The 25,208-nt window shown below is 38.0% G+C and overlaps 1 protein-coding gene across 11 annotated transcripts in view; it reads left to right on the forward strand.

Annotated features, from left to right (window-relative positions):
• GRIP1 (glutamate receptor interacting protein 1) overlaps positions 1-25,208 on the forward strand; it is a 320,846-nt gene that overhangs the window by 285,266 nt on the left and 10,372 nt on the right. For 6 of the 11 annotated variants that reach the window (XM_027655497.1, XM_027655515.1, XM_027655476.1 and 3 more), the window contains 9 exons: positions 1,453-1,533; positions 9,062-9,131; positions 9,380-9,525; positions 13,693-13,837; positions 14,893-15,032; positions 15,204-15,392; positions 17,994-18,147; positions 20,208-20,408; positions 22,723-22,834. In XM_027655497.1, coding sequence (XP_027511298.1) covers positions 1,453-1,533; positions 9,062-9,131; positions 9,380-9,525; positions 13,693-13,837; positions 14,893-15,032; positions 15,204-15,392; positions 17,994-18,147; positions 20,208-20,408; positions 22,723-22,834 — 1,238 coding nt within the window. Of the gene's footprint in view, positions 1-1,452; positions 1,534-9,061; positions 9,132-9,379; positions 9,526-13,692; positions 13,838-14,892; positions 15,033-15,203; positions 15,393-17,993; positions 18,148-20,207; positions 20,413-21,394; positions 22,835-22,978; positions 23,024-25,208 lie in introns of those variants that run through there. The other 5 variants (XM_027655559.1, XM_027655551.1, XM_027655524.1 and 2 more) reach the window with 4 other exon arrangements.

The following is a 25,208-nucleotide window of genomic DNA, read 5'->3' on the forward strand; positions in this document are numbered from 1 at the left end:
TAGGCTTGCAGTGTACTTCAGAATGAAAATAGAAATGACGGGTCCTGTAGTAAGATCTGGTGACTGCCTCTCCTTTGAGATATTTCCGGACATTTTTCTGCCCTGAGATAGAAATGTTCTGCTGAGCAGAGACAAATCACCTACAGGCCAAATACTGAAATACTTTGTTAGACAGAAGAATATCATAAAAGGGTGAATAAACAGCAAACTCTGAGGAATTTCACTTACAGTATATCAAACCAGCAATCTAAATAAAATAATAGAAACTGAATTAATAAAGGCCAGAAAGAGTCATTGTTAATGTTGCTGGTGAGTCTTTATTATCACTGATGACTTTCTTTATTCTGTAATGTGTTTAAGCATACAGAATACATCTATAAAATGACAAATTGTGTGTATTAAACAAGCACACATTATGTGTGCACTACCAAACTATGTGAATAGTAAAAACTTTTAAGACTTGTCTTAAATCTGACAGTAGCTCCTTTTTAGTCATGACAATGTCAGATGTGCTGTATTTGGCGTATTGTGATTATTGGTTTTGGTATTATAAAACATTGTGTCAAAAGTAGGCTAAAGGTTCCTACTGTAATTCTGTATATTCTTTAGGTGTACAGACATCCATTTAGTATAATGTTAAAAAAAAGGTCAAATACAGTGTGTAAATTCATATACATAGGAAACAAAATATTAAAAAATAAGAAATAAAAAATAACGAGAAAGTCACTTAAATACACTTGAAATCACATGTATTTTAGTCCCTGCACTTGTTTGTGCTTCTCCAATTTGCTCCATGATAGCAGACTCATACTCATGGTTAGAGTCCTCTGCCACATGTGTGTTTGTACGTTTCCGCAGCTGTAAATTTCAGTTATTCTTTTTCAGGCCAAGAGCCAAACCTTTGGTAGCAGTGATGCCAAAAGTCAGGGCTCAAATACAGTGCAGTGTGTTCAAGTGGGCTTTTTCCTCTGTCAGCGCCAGGCATTTCTCCATTACAGATGTTTTGATTCCTTTTCTTCCCACTAGATGTAAAATCCATGGCAGTTACCTTAGTGGACAGTTAAGAAAGTGTTAATCCTACAGCAACAAAGGCCTGAAATCCTTACAACTCAGTCTCCTGTCCTTTTAATTAAAAGTCATCTACCAGCAGTAAAATTTTCACATGTGCTCTCAAAACTTGCATATGAGCTAAAAACCTGCAGTCTCAGCTGGCTTCTAGCCCATGCAATTTTCACAAATTCAGTTAAACCTTAAAAAAAATTGAGTTACTGTGAAATTAACAGTCAAGTTATAAATCATACTTCCTGTGTCCTACCTCCTTCACTTCAGCACCTGTGTTTCATCTGTGCCATGTGATTCTGATGTGATTTCATCAACTTACACGTATAGTTCCGTGCACTTGGAATTGCTGTGCCTTATAAATTATCTAACATTTTAAATATATTTTTGTAGAATCAGTTATACCAAGCAGTGGAACATTTCATGTGAAACTACCAAAGAAGCATAATGTGGAACTTGGCATCACCATAAGTTGTGAGTAAAGTGCTTATTTTTCAGACCATGTTTATGAGATAATCTGCAGAGACTAGATTTTGTGGCTAGAGACTTATGTTTCTTTTGATATAAACTTCTTTTTCCTTTTTCTAGCTTCTTTTTCTGCTTTTTCTCTGATGAAATACCATTCTGTAACATATTTATACTTCCCTTCAAATAGTTAATGAAGCCAGAAATTTGCCAGGTCTAGTGCTTGACCTATTCCTTCATGCATAGTACATATTTAACTCCCATAAAATTTTTTTATTAAAAAAAAAAAGTCGACAGAATTAGGTCCATGCAAAAGTATTTCCATGGCTGTGAAGTTTAAAGCAGAGTCTGCCATGGTCTCTCACGGGTTCTTGAACAGAAACCCCACTTAGCTCAAGAGTTCTCACAGGCATGAGGATTCACATACATGGGATTGTTTTCTGCTTCAGAACCCAGAGTCTCAATCTGTAGAACTAGTGGGCAGTCCTGAATGTGTGGGTCACATAGCAAAATCCCGTTTCAATGAGGATTTTAGAGATTGCTAAAGAAGGTAGCAATGGTCTGCATTAGTCTGTTTCTCAAAAAATATTTGTTACTGTTGTTAGAAATCAAAGTGTTTTTATACTTATTTTGTTAGCAGATAGTAAACACTGTGTTAGGACTGGATTTTGACCATGTAAACTCTGGCATACTGAGTTCAGCCCTTGATGGAAGGAAAAACAATCCATATCAAAGTTAATGGGCTTGTGCCTGACACTGCAGAATCTGATGTCATCAGGATTAGCATTCCTTTATGGTTGTAGCCTTTCTTAAACTGTTAGTCTTTCTTTGGAATTATTCATGTGTCTTGGGGGAAGACTGTGCTGTGACTTGTATTCTCAAAGCTTTTACCAGCACAATAGAATAATGTTAATCAAAAGTACTGCAGGATACTCAGTGCTAAGGATTACATCTGAGGAACAAACAAGAGACACTGCAGGCCTGTTTGCTTGCATTGCACACTTGAGTGAGTAATTGTTAGACTCTGTCAGATGTCATGTGATGCTTGAAGCAAAATCATAGGTCTACATGTATTTATTTGGGCAAATGAAAATATTGGGAAATGAGAAAACCTGGAGTGAGGCTCTTCTATTTAAATGTTATTCTTAGGATCAGTAATGGTTTGTAAGATTATTGAAAAAATAGGGTCTTCCTAGTAATGTGGTTTGTGTTGATTTTTGGAATTCAGACATAATATGCTTTTTTTTTTTGTCTTAGGAATAAACTTTTAATGGAAAGCTAATCTTTTTGGAATTTAGTATTTAGCACCCTTCTTCCAAACTTTGCATACTTTACTGACTAGGAACTTAATTCCAAAAATTAGTGCTTTATAAAATTAGTGCTTTATATAATCAGAGTGACATATGATTGGTCTTTTCTCTGCTCTTCTCTGTCTACTGCAGTATCTTTAATATTTAAATTAATTTTTCTGGTATATATAATAGTCTCACCTATTAATACTATTTAATGCATATGAAATGTATAGAGGATTAATTATTTACTTGGTTTTAAAGGGTTTATACTAATAACTGAAAGTTTGTGAATTTGCTTGGTAGAAATCTTAAATTGCTGCATTTCATGCTTGCTTTTCAGTACTTCACTCTGTTCTACCTAATTAATTCCTACATGAGGCAGTCTGATTTGAAGAATATAAGCATATATTCATTTGAAGAATATAAGAATATATTCATTTTGTCAAGTTCCTGTCAGGGCACTTCAGCACATTAGCATGCCATTTATTACTGATATTGTCAGAAAGCTATATGATTTCTTTTAAAAAACGAATACTAAGGGAAACTTGACAGAGTTGGTATGACCAGTCTTAAACAGGGGTGATGGAAGTGATCAAATCAGATGATCAGGTTTTGGGCTTGATCTGTTTAAGTGCTATAGAACTGTCGCATCCTCTCTCTTCTCAAGTTAGTGGAGTTAGGGATTTTTATGAGAAAGTCATGGAATTACCTGACCTGAGAGACAAGGCAGACATTTTTTGTCAAAAGGGAAATGTAACCTTACATTTTGTTGGCACCTGAACACACATCTGTTTTAAGTCCAGGACTTCTAAGTCAGCTGTTAGGAGTCAGACATCCTGTAAGCAGAATTTATTTTTCTTTCTTTATGATGTTTTCCTTCATAATAAACACCAAGTGTGCCTGCATGGAGTTACAGCTAGGTATTTGAAGGCATATCTGAGGTGACACGCAACATAAACACGAGCTAATTCATGGCCCTTGCAAAACAAGGCATGTAGTAGGGGAAGAGACTTCTCTTAGTTTCAGATTTATTAATGCAAGAGAAAAATAATAGAAAAAGAATAAAAATCCCCATAGATAGCAAAACCCCGCAGAAAGCAAGAGAGAAGAAAATTTCATGAGCACCATTGTTAATGTTAATTCAGGGCTCTGAGTTCGGGAGAGTGCACGTCAGTTACCTCACAGTAGGCCTTGCCCACTGCTGCCTTCATACACACGCTGGACTCCTGTCATCCTTCCCTTATCTCTGCAATATCTGTCTTAATTTTTCCATTAATAGATACACTCAATAAAGACCTTATTTCATAGTTTGCAAATACAAGTGACTATAGAGTTCATGCTTCAGATGTCATGATTTGCACACCTGTTCAGAGCCATTAAAATATCTCAGTTCTTAAAATTATGCAATCCAAATAAAGCATGACATAAATAATATATCATATATACTGATGATATAGATTTATATATTTATATATGTATATTAAAAAAAAAAAAAAGCAATGTCCCTGCTTTTATAACAGAACCATTCCCTAAAAGAAGGATGGCTTTCAAGTAGATCTAGTAGTGTTCAAATCTGTTTCAATTTATTTGCCAGTGACATTGATTTTAGACCATGTAATGGAATATAGATTTTTTTTTTAAAGATACATTTTTGAGGCAACTGACTACTTTATCATAGACTAATTTTTTTTTTAAATACATTGAATGATACCCAATAAAGTGACTTACTAGAAGATTCTGGTAATTGTAGATAACAGCTTTTTTTTTCATTTGCTTTCTTTCTTAAGTAAGATTCTGATATCCTTACTGGTGATGAACTGCAGCACTTTGCTTCATAAATAATCTTTCTGAAGCTAATGGAACTACTCAAGGAATAAGAAGCTGCAAAGCTGGTAAGAATATCAGAATCTCACTGAAACAATCATCAGTTTTTCTAAGTAATTTTGACTAGTAGCTATACTATAGTCTCCTGTATTGTTTTTGTATTTCATCAGAAACAAGCTTTGTAAATATCTACAGATATTTAGCACTGACTATGAGAATTTACTTCTTAAAGCATGTTTCTGTATATTTTGGGATTTCACTTGGCAAACCCTACTTTATTTTGCAACGTTACAAGTAATTATTTTCAAGACAGAGAAAAAAATCAGCAGATTTCTCAGCTGCTCCACATGAACCAATACTTAAGGAATAAAAGAGCTGCATCAGTCTTAATTTTAAAAAGCTCTTTCACCTTTTTGATAATCACACTATTTTTAAAAATGTCTGATAGCTGTTAACCAGCAATGTGACTTTGTATAAAAAATATTTTTCCATCACATGAGCATTTTCCTCTGCTTGTTTAGTTTGTTCAGTTTGATAAAATTCCAAAGCTTGAAGCCAGGCTGAGATTAGTAAGTGAGTTTTGGCTGGGTGGTAGGTGAGATGTCCACTCCAAAATCTGTTTAAGTCACTTTGTGGTTTGGTGTTTTTTTGTTTTTTTTTAATTAGCAGTGAAATAAGAAAGAAACATTGTTTGAGGGGGTTTTTTTAACCTAATGGAACAGCTGATCTACAAAACTGACAACACTTCACTGAACTTTCTTTCAAGTGGCAGGGGAAGTGTAGTAGTAGAAGTAGGATAGAAACCTGGTATGGAGACCTAGGATCATACAGTAATTTAAAGAGAGAGAACAAACAACTTGCTTAAGATCAGCCTTTTAGTTGCAACACTAAATTTAGTTACCTGTACAACCTTATGCACTGTTTGGTCCACTTGTAGTTCTTCATACAGACTGTGTAAGGTCTCCGCAAAAGCTGAACAGTAGGTAGACTAACAGCTGGGTCAGGGAGGAGAAAGGATGAGATTTTTGTTGGACAAGCAGAAGGGGATAAGGAGAGAAAATGAGTGGAGAGCCATAGCAGGGAGACAGCAGATGAGGAGACTGAGCTGTGTTCAGGAGTAGGTGCGTCTGGGAACTTGAACAAGAAGGCTGGACATGGCTGAGTGGTAAGGTGATTTGTTTTTAACACCCTCTTACAAACAAAAAAAATTCTGAAATTAAACATAAAAATAGAGACTTGAAGCTGTACGGTATCACTTCAAACCTGCATTAAAAGAGTATCTTAATTAAGTGATCAAATACTGCTTTCTCCCTGGAACTCTTGCTTCTCTGCTCTCTGGGGAGAGTTCAAGCAGTGGTGTGTAACAAAAGGGGATGGAGGCAGCATAATGAATGAGGTTGAGGATTGCAGAAAGACAAAGGATGTGATCTCATGGTCAAGATGGTTTAATGCTGCCCTGAAGAAATCAGGGTGTTTTTCCTTTTCTCTGCAATAGACTTGTACTGAGACAACTAATTTTTGGAGGTGGAGATTTTCTGGAGGTGGCTGCTTGATTTTCTGCAGAAACTGTTGAGATCCTGGGGTTGCACTTGCAGAAAAGCTGAGCATCTGCAGCTGTTGCTAAAAATACCAGTAGTTGTGCTTTGGACATAGAAGCTGTTGTATTCTACAAACGACTGTGAGATATAAAGGCGTGGATGTCTGAAATTGCTCACCAAAAAGTGTCATACTTTGACCTAAATGTTCCTCTGTTTCCTTTCCTTATCTGTAAAATCACGATAATAGTACTCAATCTTCTTGCTGGGGACAGCATCTGTTCACCAGTATTTGGAAGGCAATCTTAGGCTGTGGTGATGTGCAGTACAAAAGTTCAGGAGATAATTAGTGATTTTATCTCTGCAACACAGCTTGACTAGTTTGTAGTAAGTATGTCATGAGCATTGAACACTAATAAAGCAAAGTGTGATGTACCTTCTTATTAAGGGCTTGTCAACGTGGGGTAATTCATTCCACGCAAAGATGTGTTTGGTGCCTACAAAAAGGCTTTCATCCACCAGACCCAATAACAGCCCAGAGTAACTGACAAAATACTGCTGGTAAACGCTTACTCAGTTTAAAGCTATGATAACTTTGTGTGCAATATCGTACCCTTTGCACCCAGAGATACTCTGTGGCTTTCCACTTTGAGCTGTACTCTTCCTCCCATTTTGATTCCTTGTCTCTTCTTTTTGCAACAATAATGGACTGTTTTCTTAAGTGCTAGTATTTTGATAAGACAATTTCATAAAAGTATTTCAATACTCAAACCCTACACTGCAGACAATGTAGAGTGGGTAGCACATAACCTCAGAGACTTGTAAGGCAACTCAGAGGGTAAAAACATAGAATTAAAAAAAAAAATTCACCAAAGTGTTACTTTAAAATTTTAAACGGATACTAATTGGTGAAACAAATCCAAAGAATTCAAGAAAATCATGGAATTGTTGTAGAGGATATAGCTGACCTATGGCATGAAAGTATGATAAACAAGCTGTGAAAATTACATATCTTGCAAAAAGTTAATTACGGTTCTCTACATTGCAACATAGGCATTTCCTGAAAGCGTGCTGCTTCAGACAAGTTTCTAAAAATTCTTAAAAGTCCCTGTATGTCTGTCTTCTGGACTTTCAAGACATTGCATTTGAAATGTAGCTATTTAGCAGTTCCTGAAGAGGTCCTTTGGACATTCAAAGTCTTTCTTGACCAGGACAGCTAAGGTTAACAAGATCTGTTAGCATATTGTGCTGGACACATCACTGTTAATTTACCTTGTGGTTGCTGTAGGTGAAGATTGTCATTTTCCTTCAAAGAGAAGATTCATGAGCTGCTAAAGTAACTGACATCAGGATTTTGTAGGTGATCCTCCAATATGGGCAGCTTTTTGGGTGATTGTCAGTTAGGCATTGGAGCGTAATAGAAAAGTACCCTCTGTGAATGCAGGGGACTCAGTACACAGAGCAGAAATGACTTGGGGCAGTCAAAGAGCCCTAAATGAGCAAAGCCCATTAGCACTTCCAGGAGAACTGAGAGCCTAATACCACCTGGAAATGTTTTAATATTAGCACGCTCTTTGTTAACAACAGTCCCAAAAGTCACCACATGGACCACCTCCTGGCCAGACCAGCTGTAGGTGGCACACTTCCCAGTGGTAGACAGCATGTGCCACACAGTTGTCTTTTATCACCCACAAGTTCTAAGCCCACTGCTTACCATATCAGATCTTCAGTGCAGTCTTCTGTCAGCAAATGGAAGAACCCCACAAAACAGTGCATTCAGTGAAGCTACTCCAAGAAACAGTCCTCTGGAAGCAGTCAGTAGTTGTTGTCTTCTCTGGGATAGTTAATTGCTTCCTATGCAATCAAAAGTCAAGCAAAATTGCTGAGTGAATTTCCTGGCCAAGGGAAACTTGTCAAATATTTTTTCACAAGTCAGTAAAGAATTGCAATGACTGGCATTGAAGAGCAGAGCATCCTTTTAACCATGAGGGACAGACAGAAGATTAACAGTTAATGTTGGATACTTCAAAAAAGAGATAAGTGTGCAAAGAGAGGAGTGTGTGGGGGGGTTTACTAAATTGACCATTGCTGGAATTCCAGTGCTTATAGTAGGTATCCTCAGTACAAAGATGGGAAAAGTCCACAATGCTTAAGGCCCAGCAGCAGTACAAGGGGACAAGATTACTCAACAAAAGAGGCACATGTTTACTTTGGAGGAAGCAAGCATCCGTGTGATGTAAGCTACATCTCTGCAAGCATGATAACTCTGCATCAGCCCAATGATATGTGTCACCACTATCCACAGCATCTCATTTGTTGTGAAGTATATCTCTTCTCACCCAGGAATCATTACCAAATTTGTACCTCTACCTTAAGCACTGGGTGGGACAGAAGTGGATGTGAAGAACATGGGTTAGCCCACTCTACATATTTTGCCAGAGCAGCTCTGTAGGTCAGGGATATAATAAAACAAGATCTGTTCTGGCAAAGGATCATCATTAGTGCTTGTGCTGAAAAGTTCTACTAACAGAAAATCTTTCTTATGTGTTATAGCTACACAGCGTTTTATGATAGATCATTGGAGCTGTGCTGTGATATCTTCACATGGTTCAGTCCTGGTCTATCCCAGAATTCAGACACATCAGACTAAGTTTATTTTATACCAGTCACTGTAATTCTGGAATTTTCTAATTTTTGAGTCTTAGTAATGCAGTCCTACTAATATGTTGCTGATGTTTGTTTTGTTATATGTACATATAATTTAGAGGAAGGGGAGGAATATAATACAGGTAAATAATGTGTATGAAGTGTTGACTTATGGACATAATTGGCTCATCTGCATATCTAGAAATAAAAACAAATGCTTGTATGTATTCTTTATTTCAGCTCCATCCAGCAGAAAACCAGGGGATCCTCTGGTTATTTCTGATATCAAGAAAGGAAGCGTTGCTCACAGGTAAGACAATCAGTAAAAATCTGTTTCTGTTGTGTAACCAGCCAGATTCAAGTTAAACAGAGGGAGATTGTAAGAGATGCTTTTTTTTGTTTGTTTGTGAAAAACAGTTAAAAATTTAAAGTCCAGTGTATTAAGAAATAATAGTTTTTAAAAATCCATCTCCTTTCTAAAATAATGTTCATACCTTCTAAAATACCTTTCTTTTAATATTACTAGAATTTCATGTAAGCTTGTTCATTTGTTCACAGGACTGGGACACTTGAACTGGGTGATAAGTTGCTTGCAATAGATAACATTCGACTTGACAATTGCTCAATGGAAGATGCTGTCCAGATCCTTCAGCACTGTGAGGACCTTGTAAAGTTAAAGATCCGCAAAGATGAAGATAATTCTGGTATTAGCAAAGAGCCTATTGCAGAGTCTTGTGTATTTTCAAGAGTTTTAGAACATGGGGGTTTTCTTTTACATTTAAATTTTAGCAAAATGTTTTTTCTAAATATGTCTGGTTTATGCTAATAATAATCAGAAAATGTCACCTAAAAAGAATTTTAGTGGTATATAAAGTTTTGAATTTTCTCACTGGCTATACTGCACGCAGGAACTGCACTGCAGAGTGGGGTCTTCAGTTCTCTGCAAAGGGAGTTTCCCCACATGTGCAGCCATATAAAGTTGATCTGTTTCTTATCAGAGTACTGAGATTTTCTCTGCTTTTAACGTTGGAATTGTGGTTATCAAAGCATACTTTGTCCATAAACTTACAAATTTGTTTTCAGTATGACTGTTCACATGGTTAAAGGTAAGTAGTACTTTACACGCTGTGCTGAATAGCTGATGGAGGAGCCATGTCTGATCAGCCCAGTGGAAGTAAAGGACCTGCCATAATTTTGCACACCTGGAGATAATAAAGTGAGTTCTGTTATGCATTGTAGTGGCAAAGGAAGTAAGACAGTTACAAATACTATTACTGCTGGTAATTTGTATTACAGTGTTACACAAAAGCATGAACTGTGGATTCACTTCTCTTTAGCTCTATACAATTTACAACAAAAAGGCACAACCTGCCACACTTTATTGTTTGAAATCAAGTGCAACTGTTGAACCAGTGTTTAGAATTGCATTATAACTTTTTTTTCCCCTTTAATTGCTTTTGAAAGCAAACTAAGTATCTTCTCTGTATGATCAGTATAAAGCAAAGGCAGATGCATTTGGTACCTTGTGCAAATTGGCTTTCAGAAGTAAATTTTGATCAAGGAAAGTGAACTGCCAATGCTTGGCAGGATATTGTGCTTAGCTCCCTGCAGATGATGAGGTGGAATTGGCTACACGTAGTTTGATCCATCTTGGACAGAGGTTGTTCAAACTGACCATGGGCTATACATTCCAAAGGATACCTCACTGACAGTTTCTTTGCAAAACTGAGCGAACCAGGTATTTTATGATTAGCAAACTGCCAACTACATTTGCCAGAAGATTGACAGGAAGGAAGTTTTGCTTTTTCTCCTGCACAAGAGGATTTTTTCAACTGTTTGTGGTACATAGGATCCCTCCTTCAAATTCTTCCCCTCAATTGGGAGACTCTCATTGTCAACCTGCAGAGAAATTACCAAAGACCATAAGAGAGGAGCATGAGTTAGAGCCATGTAGAAGAAGTAGTAAATTCTCCCACACTTGTGTTTTTCCTTCCTCTGCTCTCTCTCCAACTCCTCCCCTCCTCCCTTCTCCAGACAGTTGTATGTGTCTCAGAGCTGTGTTCCTCAGAGCCACTGTGCAAGTGAGGCCAGCAGCAGGGTGGTACATGTCATGTGCTGCTCTTTGTCCTTTTCACTGGTCAGATATTAACTCTGAAGAGCACGAGACTAGTGAACAGAGCAGAGGCATTGTATCACAGGAAAGGAAAGGTGGAAAATCTCAAAACCATGAGACCCACAACCATGGTAGTTTGATTATATTTTCTCCACAGGTGGAGATATGTTTTCAGCACTTTTTCTCTTCTCTATTTTTATTGCCAGCTTCCCAAACAGGACAATTTTATCTCCTGATTAACCTAATGGCTACCACCCTTTCTTGAATATCAGCGTTCTTTGCTTTCATGGCAAAACTGGCCTTTATGGTGGATTCAGGCCACACTGGATAGCTCACATTGCTGCTGCCTGGAGAGCACTGAAAGAACACCATAGCATTCTGCCGTTAATTTTCTGACCTACAACTAACCAGAAAACAGACATAATGACTATTACCTTTTCAATTATCATGGAGGGTTACTTTTCATCCTTCAGTTGAAGTCTTGTACCATGTCAGTGCCACACCTGCATAAACAGTACCAGCATTAGATCCCAGGGGATTTGTGGTTGTTCCATAAATGCTTTTAGCAGCAAGGATGAGCTGCCATTCTTCTGCTGTACAGTGGCAGCATGCATGCTAGCCCACTATATGCCAGCCAGAGGCTTCCAGTGCCGTCTTGGGAGTTGGGTGCTCCTGGAAAGAGCATGTCAGATAAAGTGCAGTTGGTGTAAACTGTGCCAAAACACTGATGACGATGCCTCAAGTAGGCATGAAAATCCCAGTATTTTTTGCTGAATAAACACCACTAGTTCTTCTCTCCTTTGATTCTCTGTGTATACCATTTTCTTTATGTGAATAGCAAGGAAGAAGTAGATTGGAGTTGGGATGGGGGGAAGCTAAAGAACTAAATGTTCTGAAAATTGCGAAGAAACAAAGTGGCTCCAAAGATATTAATCTTCTTCCATCTCTGCTTAAGTACTGTGTTCAGTATTAGAAGAAAGAAACTTTGAACCTTTGCTAGTGATGTAGGTATCTTTCTTCTTTTTAAAGCTTTTCTATCTACAGGAACAGAAATGGGAACATATGAATTTTCTAATTTGTCTCAGTTAGTTTTAGTAACATTTACAGAATGTAAACATTACAGAATGTGCATCCTAGACATCTTCCGCATTCACTGCTCAAAATGTCATTACCCACAGATCTAGGAAAATTTGCCCACCAGACCAGTCATCCTGGCTGAATATCAATATCATAAAATGAGCAAGAAAGCATTTGTTATTTTGATCTGAGAATATGGCATTTTAAATTTTAAAATATTACTTCAAAACTCAAAGATGCTGCAGTTGATTACTCTCCTGCTGTGATTTTTATTAATAATATGTAAAGAACATACGCTATATAAATAAAGGCACCTTTCTTGATGATGCGACACCTATTGAGTATGGTTTAAGAAAATACATATTTAAGCTTACCCAGTGACGTATCCTTTTCCAGTTCTTATGATTGTTTGGTGAGACTAAAATTTCAAAAGAATGCAAATAACTTCATGCAATATAATGAAGTAATATCTAATGGAGTTATTATTCAACTTAGTTGATAATTTAGTATTCAGAAGCTATTTTTGATTCTGTTACAAAAAGCTTAAAACATGTCCATCAAAACTATGAATTCTTTTACTAACACAGCTGCTCATCTTATAATGACTTTTGACTTGCCAGAATTGTTTTAAGGAAGTTTAGGTTTAAAACTTTTGAATTACCTTTAATATTAAATACTTTCAATTCAGTCCAAGAAACAGCTGAGTATCAGTATTCATACAATAGTAGTAACTTCCCTTTTCTCTAATAATGTGACCTTGCAGCAAAGAAGGCCGACAGCCTCCTGGTCTGCGATAGGCAGAGCCCAGCCAGGAGGTCGAGGAAGGTGATCTTTCCCTTCTACTCAGCATCAGTGAGAGATTTCAGGAGTGCTAGGGCTAGTCCCTGGGCTCCCCAGTATAGGAGAGACATGGACGTACAGTGGATGAGGTGCAGCAAAGAGTCACAACGATGATGAAAGGGCTAGAGCATCTCTCCTATGAGAAAAGACTGTGGGAGATGAGACCACTCAGCCTGGAGAAGAGAAAGCTGAAGGGGATCTTATCAGCATGTATGAATGTCTGAAGGGAAAATGTAAAGCAGACAGAGCCAGGCTCTCCTCAGTGGTGCCCAATGACAGGACCAGGGGCAATGAACACAAACTGAAACACATGAGGTTCTGTTTGAACATCAGGAAACACTTTTTACTTCGAAAGAAACCAAACATTAGCACAGGTTGTCTAGAGAGGTTGTGGAGTCTCTACCCTTGGAGCCATCAAGAGCCGTCTGGACACAATCCTGGGCAACTAGCTGTAGTTGGCCCTGCTAGTGCAGGGAGTTGGCCAAGATGGCATCCAGAGGTCCCTTATAACGTCAGTCATTCTGTGATTTTGTAACAAAATAACCTGAAGCTATATTTTAATAGGAAAGAAGATCTAAAGATTTTAAACAGAGTAAAATTTAGTCTTAATAGAATGAGGCAAGTTTTTCTGGTGGCTTGTGTCCAGATTTTGGCAATAAAAAACAAATTGACAATAGATAATTTTTTTCAAAATAATCCAGTAGAATATGGTTGTGAAATGTATCTGAAATGTAATCCTTTGAAAATGTTGTTTGATTACTAGTCACTAGACTGAATGTGCTATTTTTTTCATTCCCTCTTTCATAAGAAACCAATTGCATCCCCTTGGCATTTATTACAGATGAACAGGAGAGCTCTGGAGCAATTATTTATACTGTTGAGCTCAAGCGCTATGGTGGGCCTCTTGGAATTACAATCTCTGGTACTGAAGAGCCCTTTGACCCCATAATCATTTCCAGCCTTACAAAAGGAGGATTAGCTGAAAGGTAAATTGGAAAGCAAATTATTTTTAAATGTTTCAAGATAAAAATATGTTTTGTTTACCTGAAGATGCTAATTTTTATAGCTTAGAAATTTGGTTTTTTAATAATTATCCAAATCTGACTTTATAATCATTTTGCTGTTGTTTTTTGATCATTGCCAAGCTCAGGAGCATGAGCGATATCTTAACAGGATGTACGTGTATATACTGTACAAGGCAGAGCAGAGAATTGCGGTTCTTATTATAAATGACCGAGGAAATACTAATCAATCAAACTGCTCAGTCACAGGAACATTTTAGCAGCCTTTTAAAACCAATAGCCGTGTACAGTATAATAAGTGAGGAAAGCACTTCATGTGTTCAAGTTTATCTGAACTTGTCATATACTTATCTACCACTACAATCTGTATGTGTGCTTTCATACACCATAGCAAGCATTATCAGAGGAGCAAAAGTGCTCCTTGTGGTAAGTGATAGAGAATAATGAAAATGGTAAGGTTTTCTATCACCTGTTATTTCTAAGATTGGTTGAGTCATTCAAACTGGCACCTTTGGTGGTGGTTTCACAGAGAACTTTGAGCACATATGATACTATGCACAGCCAGAACCCAGTGTGTTTACACAAAAATAATTTGTTTTCTTTTCTTGATTGACCCATCCTGAAAGCCACATTGTTGAAATAGCTGGTTACTTGCTCACAACACTTTTATTTGTTATGTTGTGAGACTTTCAGAAACTTGACTCATTTCAGAGCCTAGTGAGCTGTCTGAGGTTCCTCTTAAACAAGTGGGCTGCAATGAATATCATCTACAGGTGATTAACTCAACTATCTCAGTAACAGAAATCAACATCTTCATGCCTCAGCTCTGCTATTGTCACTACAACAAAGGTGACTTGCTTCAAGCATTTCTAACAAAAGAATTATTCTCTAACACAGCTATAAAAGCAAAAAGAAAGAAAGGAAGGGAGATAGAGCTTTCATGCTCCAAATATGCAAAGAAATTGCCTTTGTTGCTTTTTATGCTCTCTTCTCAGTGTTTTACTTCTCTCTTATTGTAGGACTGGGGCAATTCACATAGGAGACAGAATCCTTGCCATAAATAGTAGCAGTCTGAAAGGAAAACCTTTGAGTGAAGCCATTCATTTATTACAGATGGCAGGAGAAACTGTCACCTTGAAAATCAAGAAGCAAACAGATGGTGAGTGTGGCCAAGGGTACCATCGGTGGTCCTTAATGCGTGTGTTATTACAGATTAACAAGCATTTAAGCCATCTATGGAAAAGTATTGTCAGTAATAAAAAGCAGATTCTTGGAACTGCAGTAAAGCAATAACCACCAACAGCCCTTTTTTTTTTTTAATCCTATTCAGCTACCAGTCCCAAGAAATTTTCTGTCCCTGTGGGTCACATGAGTGAACTGAGCGATGCTGAAGATGAAACCTCTGCTGCACAGAAATCTGGCATGCTCTCAGACGTCTATTCCACTACAGTCCCAAGTGTTGACAGCGCAGTAGAGTCGTGGGATGGCTCTGGTATTGATACCAGCTTTGGAAATCAAGGTACTATAAGGAATGCAGTTGACATTTAAAGTAGGAATTATTGCCTTCATGGTTGACCTTCCTTTGCCCTATAGAGAACTTTTTATCTGTACTAACTTTAAACTCTGTACTTTGTAATGTGCTGCTGTCTCATTATGACCATACACCACAACAGGCAGCATGATTTCTTGCACTTGGCTGGCCTCAGATTTACTCTTTCATGAGGATGTGATGTGTTACAAAGCATTTATCAATACATTAACAGGCTTTTGTTAGCTTTACTGACATCTGAATAGCCCGGTCCATACCTCATCCACAACTAAATGAGCTTATCCTTCAAAGACAGATCAATGCAAGGCACAGAACACTCTGGAGATGTTCATGAATTTGATGCCCATATGCAGTTAATTTTTAAGTGCCAACAGATTTATTATAAACTGATGAAGGGGAACATGAGTCATTGCTTATGATTTGTAAATCTTTTGCCTCTTCCTCATTCCTGCAGTATTGACATCTAACTTTCAGCTGTTGAAAACAATCATTCTATTTAAAAACATGATTTTCCATAATGATATTTTTTCTACTTCTGTTTGACTATGGTTTTAGATAAGTTTTTCAAATAATCTCAGTTTGTAACACGTTTATTTAGGCAGTGAGGGATGCAGACATCTTGTAGTATTCTTGATAACAAGAAAAATAACTTACACGCAGCTTCAGTGTTTTATTTGACTCTTTTTAAAATTTTTACTTCCCTAGTAAAGCATGTATTCCCACCACCTGGCAGGTATTTGAACAGGTGGTCAAATACTTTGATCCTTTCCTCAAATAATTTTTTCACTGAAGTTAGAGTTTGGATGAATTTTTCCCCTTTTCTGTTTTTAGCTGTGTTGGTCAATTTATCAAAATAAGTAATGTTAGATTTTCTTCTGATATTTTTAAATTCAAAGGAGAAATATTGCTGAAAATGTGCCAGAATGGTAATTCTCATTTCCTGGGTGAATTGATGATATTTGGAGCAAATTGTTCAACTGTGGAAAGGATTGAGGTCCAGAATGCTTTCCAAAGTCCTGATGATTCAGGTGCCATACCACCTGAAATCTCAAAGCAGATTTTTTTTTAACTCCCTTGAAAAAATCAACCCAGACTTGGCTGGATACATGGTACTTCTGCTAAACAGCCTGAGAGTAAACAGATTTGTGCCTTTATCCCTTACTGTGGTGGTGGCTCACATTTCTAATAAAGTTCATTCTGTCTTGACCTGTTAAACTGAGTTTGGCTTTTCTCCAAACTTTTCTTGGCAATAAGCACAGGATGAGAAAATTGAGGAGTTTGGGGGATGTTTCTGGAGCACCAGATAATGCTTTATCCTATTAGTTACCAATTTAATGCTGGTGAGCTATCTTTTCTTGAATTAATACCCCATTTTGTACCTTTGTCTTATGTGTCTGCATTAACTAATCTGGAGCCTACCCCTCACAGCACATCTTTGCAACCAAAACCCTTCCTAGAATCTGGGAGTATGTTAATGTCTGCCAATTAGCTGGAAAATGGACACAACTGTGTAGTTACATGGGATTTGAGGGAGACAGATCTAAACTGATTTATGGAAGCAAATTACTCTCTTTAGAGGAGTGGCAGCAGTGATAGTTGTTAGTCATCAACAAAATAGAATTTTCTAATCCAATATGCATATCAAAAAACCAGCAACTATAGAGCTCGAAAAGGAATACATCAATATGAAGAATATTATATATGTGTAATATTCAGCCCTACCATAATGGATTTTACTTACCAGATCAGGATCAGCTTGTGACCAGTTGATCTGTGTGTTCTTGATAACATCAGTGGGAAGCTGATTCCTACCTGGAATTCAAAGTATACCTAGTTCCGTTAAAGAAATACTACTGAAGTAATACCTGCTTTGCATATATGATAAAAGTACCCAGAAATAAACTCCTCAGGTATAGAGGCCATCTAATGCCACTTACACAGCCTTGAGATATTTGGAAATGGGTGATAGAGAAATGGCTTTCTGTAAGGTGAGCTTTCCAGGGCTGTATATTGGTCCTGGGAATGTGTGCCCAGGACCATTGTGAGACAGGCCTTTTCTGAACTCTCAGAGCCCTAGTAAAAAGGGTATGTGAAAAGTCAAGTTCATGGGATTTTTTAATGCATCTTTGAAAACTCTTTTTTTTTTCAATAAATCTAAAGCACATTTTTCGTAATAACTTAAATTTTGGGCATGTTGCATACGACCATGTTAACACATTTAGCACATCCATAACACGGGATATATTCACTAGTATTCAATCTAGGATATCAAATGGAAATTGATAAATTGTGGCAATGTCTAGAACTAAACATAGAAGCAGCTGAGACATAAATAGTAGAACAATGTTAGATATATTTAAGGTTCTGCTTTCAGTGGACTTTCACAGGAGAAGCTCTAGAGCACACCTAATTCCAGACATAATTCAGATCATGAATAATCTGACTACATCTGCAAGAACAAAAAGGGTAACAATGATGAATCCACAAGTTCTAGAGAACCCCACTTCAGAGATGTGCTTGTCTGTCATTACAACATATGCAGTGCTGTAAATATAGAATTCATCTTTTTAGGACACACCTATCAGGCTTCAGGATACAACTTCAATGCCTATGAATGGAGGAGTCCTAAACAGACTAGTTTGTCCCCTCCAAGCAAACCACGAAACCACCCATTTCATGATACAGGACTGGGTGATGAGGAATGGGATCGACCTACAGCAAGCAGGTAAGTTCCCATATGAGTTTCTGTTTTCTGATTTGCATCAACCCTGAGATTAGCTGAGCTGGTTAGAACATGGTGCTAATAATGCCAAGGTTGTGGGTTCAATCCCTGTATGGGCTATTCACTGAAGAGTTGGACTTTGAAGATCCTTGTGGGTCCCTTCCAACTGAGAATGCTCTGTGATGTTATGCTGTGGTGTCTGGAGGTTGTTGTATATGGTAAAATTTGCTGGACAGCCTTGTCCAATTCCCGTTGATACATTGTTCACCAGTACTGCCTTTATCACCTTCGGGAAATGAATGGACACGTACCAGAGCTGTCAGTTTGAATCACAGATGTAAATAGACATGTTATAAGTGCACATCTGCATCAGTGCCCCAAATTAACACTTAACTGCTGGAATGAAATTATGTTTTTCTAATGAAGGTATAAGAGCTCTTCCTTTAAATATGAGATACAGTATACTTCATGAAACTTATTAGGGTAGATTAGTGATCTTTATGGAGGATTATGATGCCAAAACCAAGGCATATATTTATTTTGAGTTCCTTCAGCCTAAAAAAACACAGTATTTATCTCTTAAAAATAAGCAAACAAAAGAATTAGGGCATTTCCCTGGGCAAGCTTCAGAAAAAATCTGATCTGTTTTCCACTCCACAGAAATAAGCCTACAAATAATGTGGTTAAAGACAACTGGCATGTTAATCTTATGTCTTCCATAAAAATTCATTTTGGTTTGGGCAAAGAAGCAAGAATTCTTCTTCCATAAATGCTTGAGACATCCAGAGTGATTCAGTAGGAGAAAAAAGTGATCCAGGTAGAAATGTCCAAAGCTATGGTAGTTTGCCATGCATTTATTCCTCTTCTTCTGAGAAGTAAATCTCCTTTTCAGTTAATTTCTCTACAGACAAAAGAACTTCCTGAGGGAAAAATTCTTACTTGACAATTCTTGGAGATAGTGAAAGACCCAAATGTCTCTTATTTTTCTATTCTAAGGTTGATCATTAGTGGAACCGCTGCAGAGGCTTGGGTAATTCCAGCTAAAAAACAGTTCTTCCTCAGATGTGGGAAGACATGCATCACAGTTAGAGAGATTTCTGTACTTTTTGTAGCCATCCTCAGGACCTGCAGGCTTGCATGTCCTTCATGAGAAATAACACCTTCTTGGTGTACCAGCACAATGAGCCTGAAATCCCAGCTGAGTACTAAAGAAAACCTTTCTGGTGCCTATAGAAACACACTGGAGAAGTAAATCCGTAAGGTCCAGTCTGTAACCTTTGAAATATAAATCAAGGCAAAGTTTAGATGCTGCTTTCAGAATCTGAATGACAGATTTTCTGTTACAGCTGATTGCTCAGTGGCATTTTCTCTGGAGACAAGCTTGGCAACAATGATTGCTAAGATCTGGACAAGCGTGAACTCTCAGTCCATATCCAGCTCCTTTGGTTCCTTCTGGCCAGAACCACACTAGAAATTTTCATAGCCTAGTAGTGGACAGTTTTTACTAAAGGAAATTAAGACAGCTTTCTTCATACTGCCCATTCTTGGTAACCTAATGTCTTTAATATCAGCATCTTTATCTGCAGTTAAAGTCCATATTTTGTTTCGCAAATGAGATGCAGCCAAAGATTCCAGAACACCTACTGTTTTGCAGCTATGTAAGTAATGGGCCGAAAAAGCTGATGAGCAGTGAATCAAGAAACTGGATTGTAAAATACAGAATTTGGAAATCAAAAGCATGTTTTCTATTACCATTTTAAAGGCACTGTTCAGCAGAAAGTATGCACATTAAAGAGTCTTGTTCTGCTTGTCAGTTTTACTTACTCTTGAGATATACAGTACAAATTAAAATAATGGTTATTTTAACCCTGTATCTGTAAAATGGATTGTGCCACATCTGATGGTGTTCCTATACCAAGTGCTGGACTGTTTGAGAAGAGCACATCTGTTCTTCCAGCCTGTTACAAGGATCCCCAGAAAAGCACCTCTTCTAGTTCTAGCTAGGCAAGTTATTTTCTTCTCTAACGCTAGAAAGTAATTTTTCTTACCTTTATTTTGTGTAGCACAGCATCCAAGAATATGTGGCAACCGAAGGAGACTGAGACATCAGGAGAGAATCAAGAAAACCATTTAAAGCAAACTTCTGTAGAAAGATCAGGTGGAGAGAGCACCAGGAGCACGAAGAAAGAGGGCAAGATGTGGAAAGGTGCCTCTGGAGGGCAAAGGAAAGGTGGGGGACAGCTGGAAGAGTGGAATACGTCCAGGTAAGTGCATAAAAGCAAGATCCAGCTGGGCTGAGGCAGAGATGGGGGGGGGGGGGGGCGCTGAGAGGAGAGAGAAAGAAAGGAAGAACAGTTGAAATGAGAAAAACAGGGTAAAAGCAGAAAACACCACATTAACATGCCATTGAGGGACAATGAAATTTCAGTGGGCAAGCAAATGAAACCAGAGAGCTTAAACTGGTCTTAAATAGGTAACCTGGTGTCTACCTATCACTGGCAGGTAGGACAAATCTGTTACAGTTCCTGCTCCAGAGATAATGTTTTACACATTAAAACAATACTTACAGGAATGAGTCTGCCATATCCTAAGACATCCTATCACCTTCTGATTTAAAAAAAAAAATTTGTCTCTCATATGGCAATAAGAACCAAATCATAGACACCCATGTCTTTATTATCTGTCCTACTACATTTCCTTCAGCATCTTTAGGCATCCGAACTTTAAGTCATATATCATATGACTTAAAATCAATCTCTCATATTTCAGATAAAATAGCAATTTCGATGAGAAATTATTTTGGTACCTCTTTTGGCTTTTTGTGCAGTAGCTCAGCTACAAATTACTCATGTGGCTGTAACGAAGATGCAAAAGTTGAGATTGTGTGACAAGCCTCAGAAAAAGGGCAAAAGAGGAGATGAGAGCAGAAGAAGAAATTGCTTCAGCTGAGAGGTCCAGATGTATAGGCATCATGATTTCATATTTCACAGAAGTCAGAGAAGAAACGGACCTCCAGTTCTAGGAAATCCAGACTTGCTGTCCCAGACAATTGCCTCAAATTATCATATTCATTAGCTCAAATTCCATTTGATAGTGTGCATTGTAACAGGAGATATTGTAATGGATAAATTAGTCTACATTCAACATTCACTATTGAACGAAATACTTAGATTTATTGAAAGAGCACATTTCAGAAGTTGAGGATCATTCTAAAATCATGTTTTAAATACTTTCTTATCTTTCCTGGGAGGAATTGCATCTGTGATCTGAGTAGGTATTCTCACCATTACTGTATCTATTGCAATGTCTTAGAAGAGACACTGATGCTAGGTGGAGAATCATTGCAACAAGAGATTGAAATGGCTGACCATTGTCTGCTTGACTGACTGCAGCTGTAAGAAAGCATCTCTGAGGCAGAGTATCTGTGTGAAGCATTCAAGCTGTTGTCCCTTGTGCTGGGCAATTGTTCTATTTAAAAGCTATTCTGTAAACAAGAGTTACATTCATGCTGTTCTCGGTAACACGTTGTTTGTCAAGCAAGGCCTCAGATGCTTCCATAATAGTGTTTGCTCTGTTTATGTGCTGTTTAGCACCACTAGCTGCAATCCATGGGCAGCTGCTCCAAAGTAACAGCTTGCTGCCACCAAAAGGGCGAATTGTCATTCCTTCCTTCCTCATCCTTCTTCCCCTGTGCCTTTCACATAATCAGCCCTCTCCCATGCAGCAGCTCTGATGTTTGTGTGAACCTTTATTGAGCTGCTTCCCCTTGCCAAAAAAACCTCCTGCTTCTTCCCCTGTATGCACACATACACTGTAGTGGTTTTGCTTTGGGCTGTGTTGCTGCAGCCCAGAGTTGGCATTTTTTATCAGCCCTCACTTGCTGAGCAACTTCCCTAACATCACTGTCACCAACATCTGCTCAAGAGTGCTTGTAATAAGGCTTTGGTGCATTTATGAAACACCAGAGACCTAAGTTTCCATGCAAGACAGTTGCATCCCTGAAAGTTTCTCTGTGTTTATGTTTGAAATGACTGGAGCAATTTATATTATGACAGTCAGGTGGCTTAAACTGATAATGATAAATGCATCTTAGGCTGAAGGAATCAGGTAAAAAGCACCACCATCCCTCTTTGGCAAAACACTGTTTAAAAAAAATGAGGACTCTTTCCATATTGCCTGGGAGAAGTCTGTGAAGTTGAAAGGTTTTATTGCAAATATTTGTTGCACGGAGCAGCTCTGCACACAGCTACTGGTTGATTCATTAATTTTCATAGGGAGGTCCCAGTTTCAATCCAGTAAAAATGTGTATTGAATTGTTCTTGGAATCCATTTATCTCCTTACTGAACAACTCGCTGCTCAGATCCTGCCAGCTGCTAGCGACTGCCAGGTTATGAGAAGGCTTGTCTGTCATGTGCTCTGCATGTCCATCCGGCCTCTCCTGATCAACGACTCTTCCCCACTCTCCTGCATAACGTTCTGTCATTCAAGTTGCAATCTGTGGCAAGGCACGTGTATAATATATATTTTTAGAGGGAAAAAAAAGTCCACATTTTTTTAACTTCTCACTGTAAATCTAGCTTCACAGGTACCCATGATAACACCGAGGCTGACCAGGAGGAAAACTTCTGGTCTCAGGCTCTGGAGGATTTAGAGACCTGTGGCCAGTCAGGAATTCTGAGGGAACTAGAGGTAGAAAAATCTTAACCTTTCTTTCCAATTATAGAGAAATATAATGGTTTTGGTTTGGTTGACATTCATTTTATTTTCTCCTTTTTTCTTTTAAGTTGCACTAATCACACCAATTCATTTAAAAGCTTTAACCCCTCTCCACAGGACAAGGCTGACAGGCGTCTGTGTTTGAGAAACATGACTCTCGTGGTACCTACCCTTTACCTTTATATTTTTGCTTGTGCAGCTGCCTCCCCTGCCCCTAACCAGAGCTGTTTTCTTTTGTACAATGCAACCAAAATTCTATAAACATTTTCACCCCAGTGCTTTTGACTTGCAGCTTCTGCTGTGCATAATCATCGATGCTGTCTGCAGAGGCAGCAAATGGCACAGACATTCTTAAGTGAGCATAACCTTCCTGCAGCTATGCATTCCGTTTTCTGACAGACGCTTCATGCAGCTTTTCTTAGCATGTTGTAGGTTGTCTTTTAAATAGAAACTTAATTTGATTAAGATGAACATAAAAGAAAATCAGTTTTTCAAAATGTTTACCTATAATCTTACCACTCTGAAAAAAAGAGAAGCTGCCAAATGTGAGAAATGTTTATTATACAGCGATTTCTTCACTATGTAACAAATTTTTACATTTCATTTTGAAGTTGATTGCAAATCTAACCATGCTTTATGTTAGATAGGGATGGGGGCAGAGGAGGAAGGAAACAGAGTAACTTTGAGTCTTTATTTTTATAATTATCTTTTCTCTAAGTTGTCTAATCAGAACAATTGAGATTATACTGCCACTTAGAGCTATGGAATAAAAGGTCCTAAAATATTTTCTTTTATGTTCTTTTAAATTCCCAGAGCTGCAAAACTGGCAGAATCTCATTTTCATTTTTATGTTACATAAAGTCCTTTAGCAGCCAGGAGGAATGTGAAAGGCATAACTGGGTGAAAGTTTTTCAGTTTAGATTAATTTACTTCTTCAGATTTACGGCTTTTGTATTGCATGTATGGGTAGCAAAATGTGATTCTCATGTATTTGTTATTGCAAACCAGAGAAATGTAGGAGAAAATGTTATACTGGTTTAATTACATAGTTAGATATGGTTCAATACTGCAGGCTTCTCTTGCATTTTTCAGTACTCAGAACATAATAAAAGGATATGGAAATAGATCATTCCAAAAGGGAAGTATGGCATTCATGCTGACCAGAATTCAGTTACTTCAACACGTTGAATTTTCCTCAGCCTTTCACAAAAGTGAAATTCAGAACTGTAGATGTTGTACCATTTACAGCATCACCTCATTGCACAACCCCCAGCTCTGAAAAGAAAGCCAGACCCATTCGATATGACAGGATGCTGAGAATGGTGATTCCTCTATTTTATGGAGTGCCATTGCATAGTCAAGGACTCCTTATCATTTTTCATTTCAAGGTCTTCAGCCAAAGAGCAAAGAAGACTGTTGTTTGCCAAGTCCTCTGGATGCTTTTGCTCCATCAGGCAGTAATATCAGTCATTACTGAGGACAAGACAGACTGTTGTGGCTATAGTCTATTATCTCATACTGAAAGTAGTGCTGGAGCTGGGAGAAAGAAGGGTGACGGACATGCTCACCAGAGTCATAAGCAAACATTTACTTGCTTGTTTTACCTTTATTTTTTATTTCTCATTTTCAAGCAGGCTGCCTGCATCCAGTCCCAGTCAGAGTTAAGATTATCGTTTTTAAATTTCCCTTTTCATTTGTCCATCGGAAGAGGTAATAAATAGGAAATTCCGCATACCCTAACCCTACAGTGGCACCTCTGTACAGTGTCTGTGCTGGAGTGCATTTGCCTCCCATTCCCAGGAGCAGAAAATCTTTCACAAGGGAGGAGGCCCCTTGCTGTGCATGGGTACTTTTCATGTCAGTCCGTTCCACCCAGTGGATGAGGTGATTCCCATCATTGTGTTTCAAGACTTCATCCTCCATATATTCTTGCATCTCAAACAAAAGGCTAGCTTTTACTGAGATTAAAACCAGCCATGAGACAGGGGCCAGTATTAGCACTAAGCTAAGGCAGTCACTCTTGCAATATGCATGTCATGCAAAGTTTCTTTTCAGGCAGTGAGCTTATCTGCATTGAGTTTTCCCCAGCTTGGGGTGGTATCTGAGCATGCTCTCTGCCCATGATGACTCTAGAGCTGCCTACATATTCTGCTGACTCACATTTTTTTACCTTGCACACACAGTCTGAATTGTAAATGCCTTCCTATAGCTCCAGTTCGAACAAATGCAATTATGCCACAACTTCAATGTGATTTTATTTATGTGTAAAATATTTTTAAAATAAGCAATTACACTACACACTCTTCAGTCTGCCAGGGGACTAGCTTACAAGCTCATAGTTGTTCTA

Source organism: Corapipo altera, unplaced genomic scaffold (assembly GCF_003945725.1).
Source record: "Corapipo altera isolate COAL_440 unplaced genomic scaffold, ASM394572v1 1, whole genome shotgun sequence".
Taxonomy (NCBI): Eukaryota; Metazoa; Chordata; class Aves; order Passeriformes; family Pipridae; genus Corapipo; species Corapipo altera.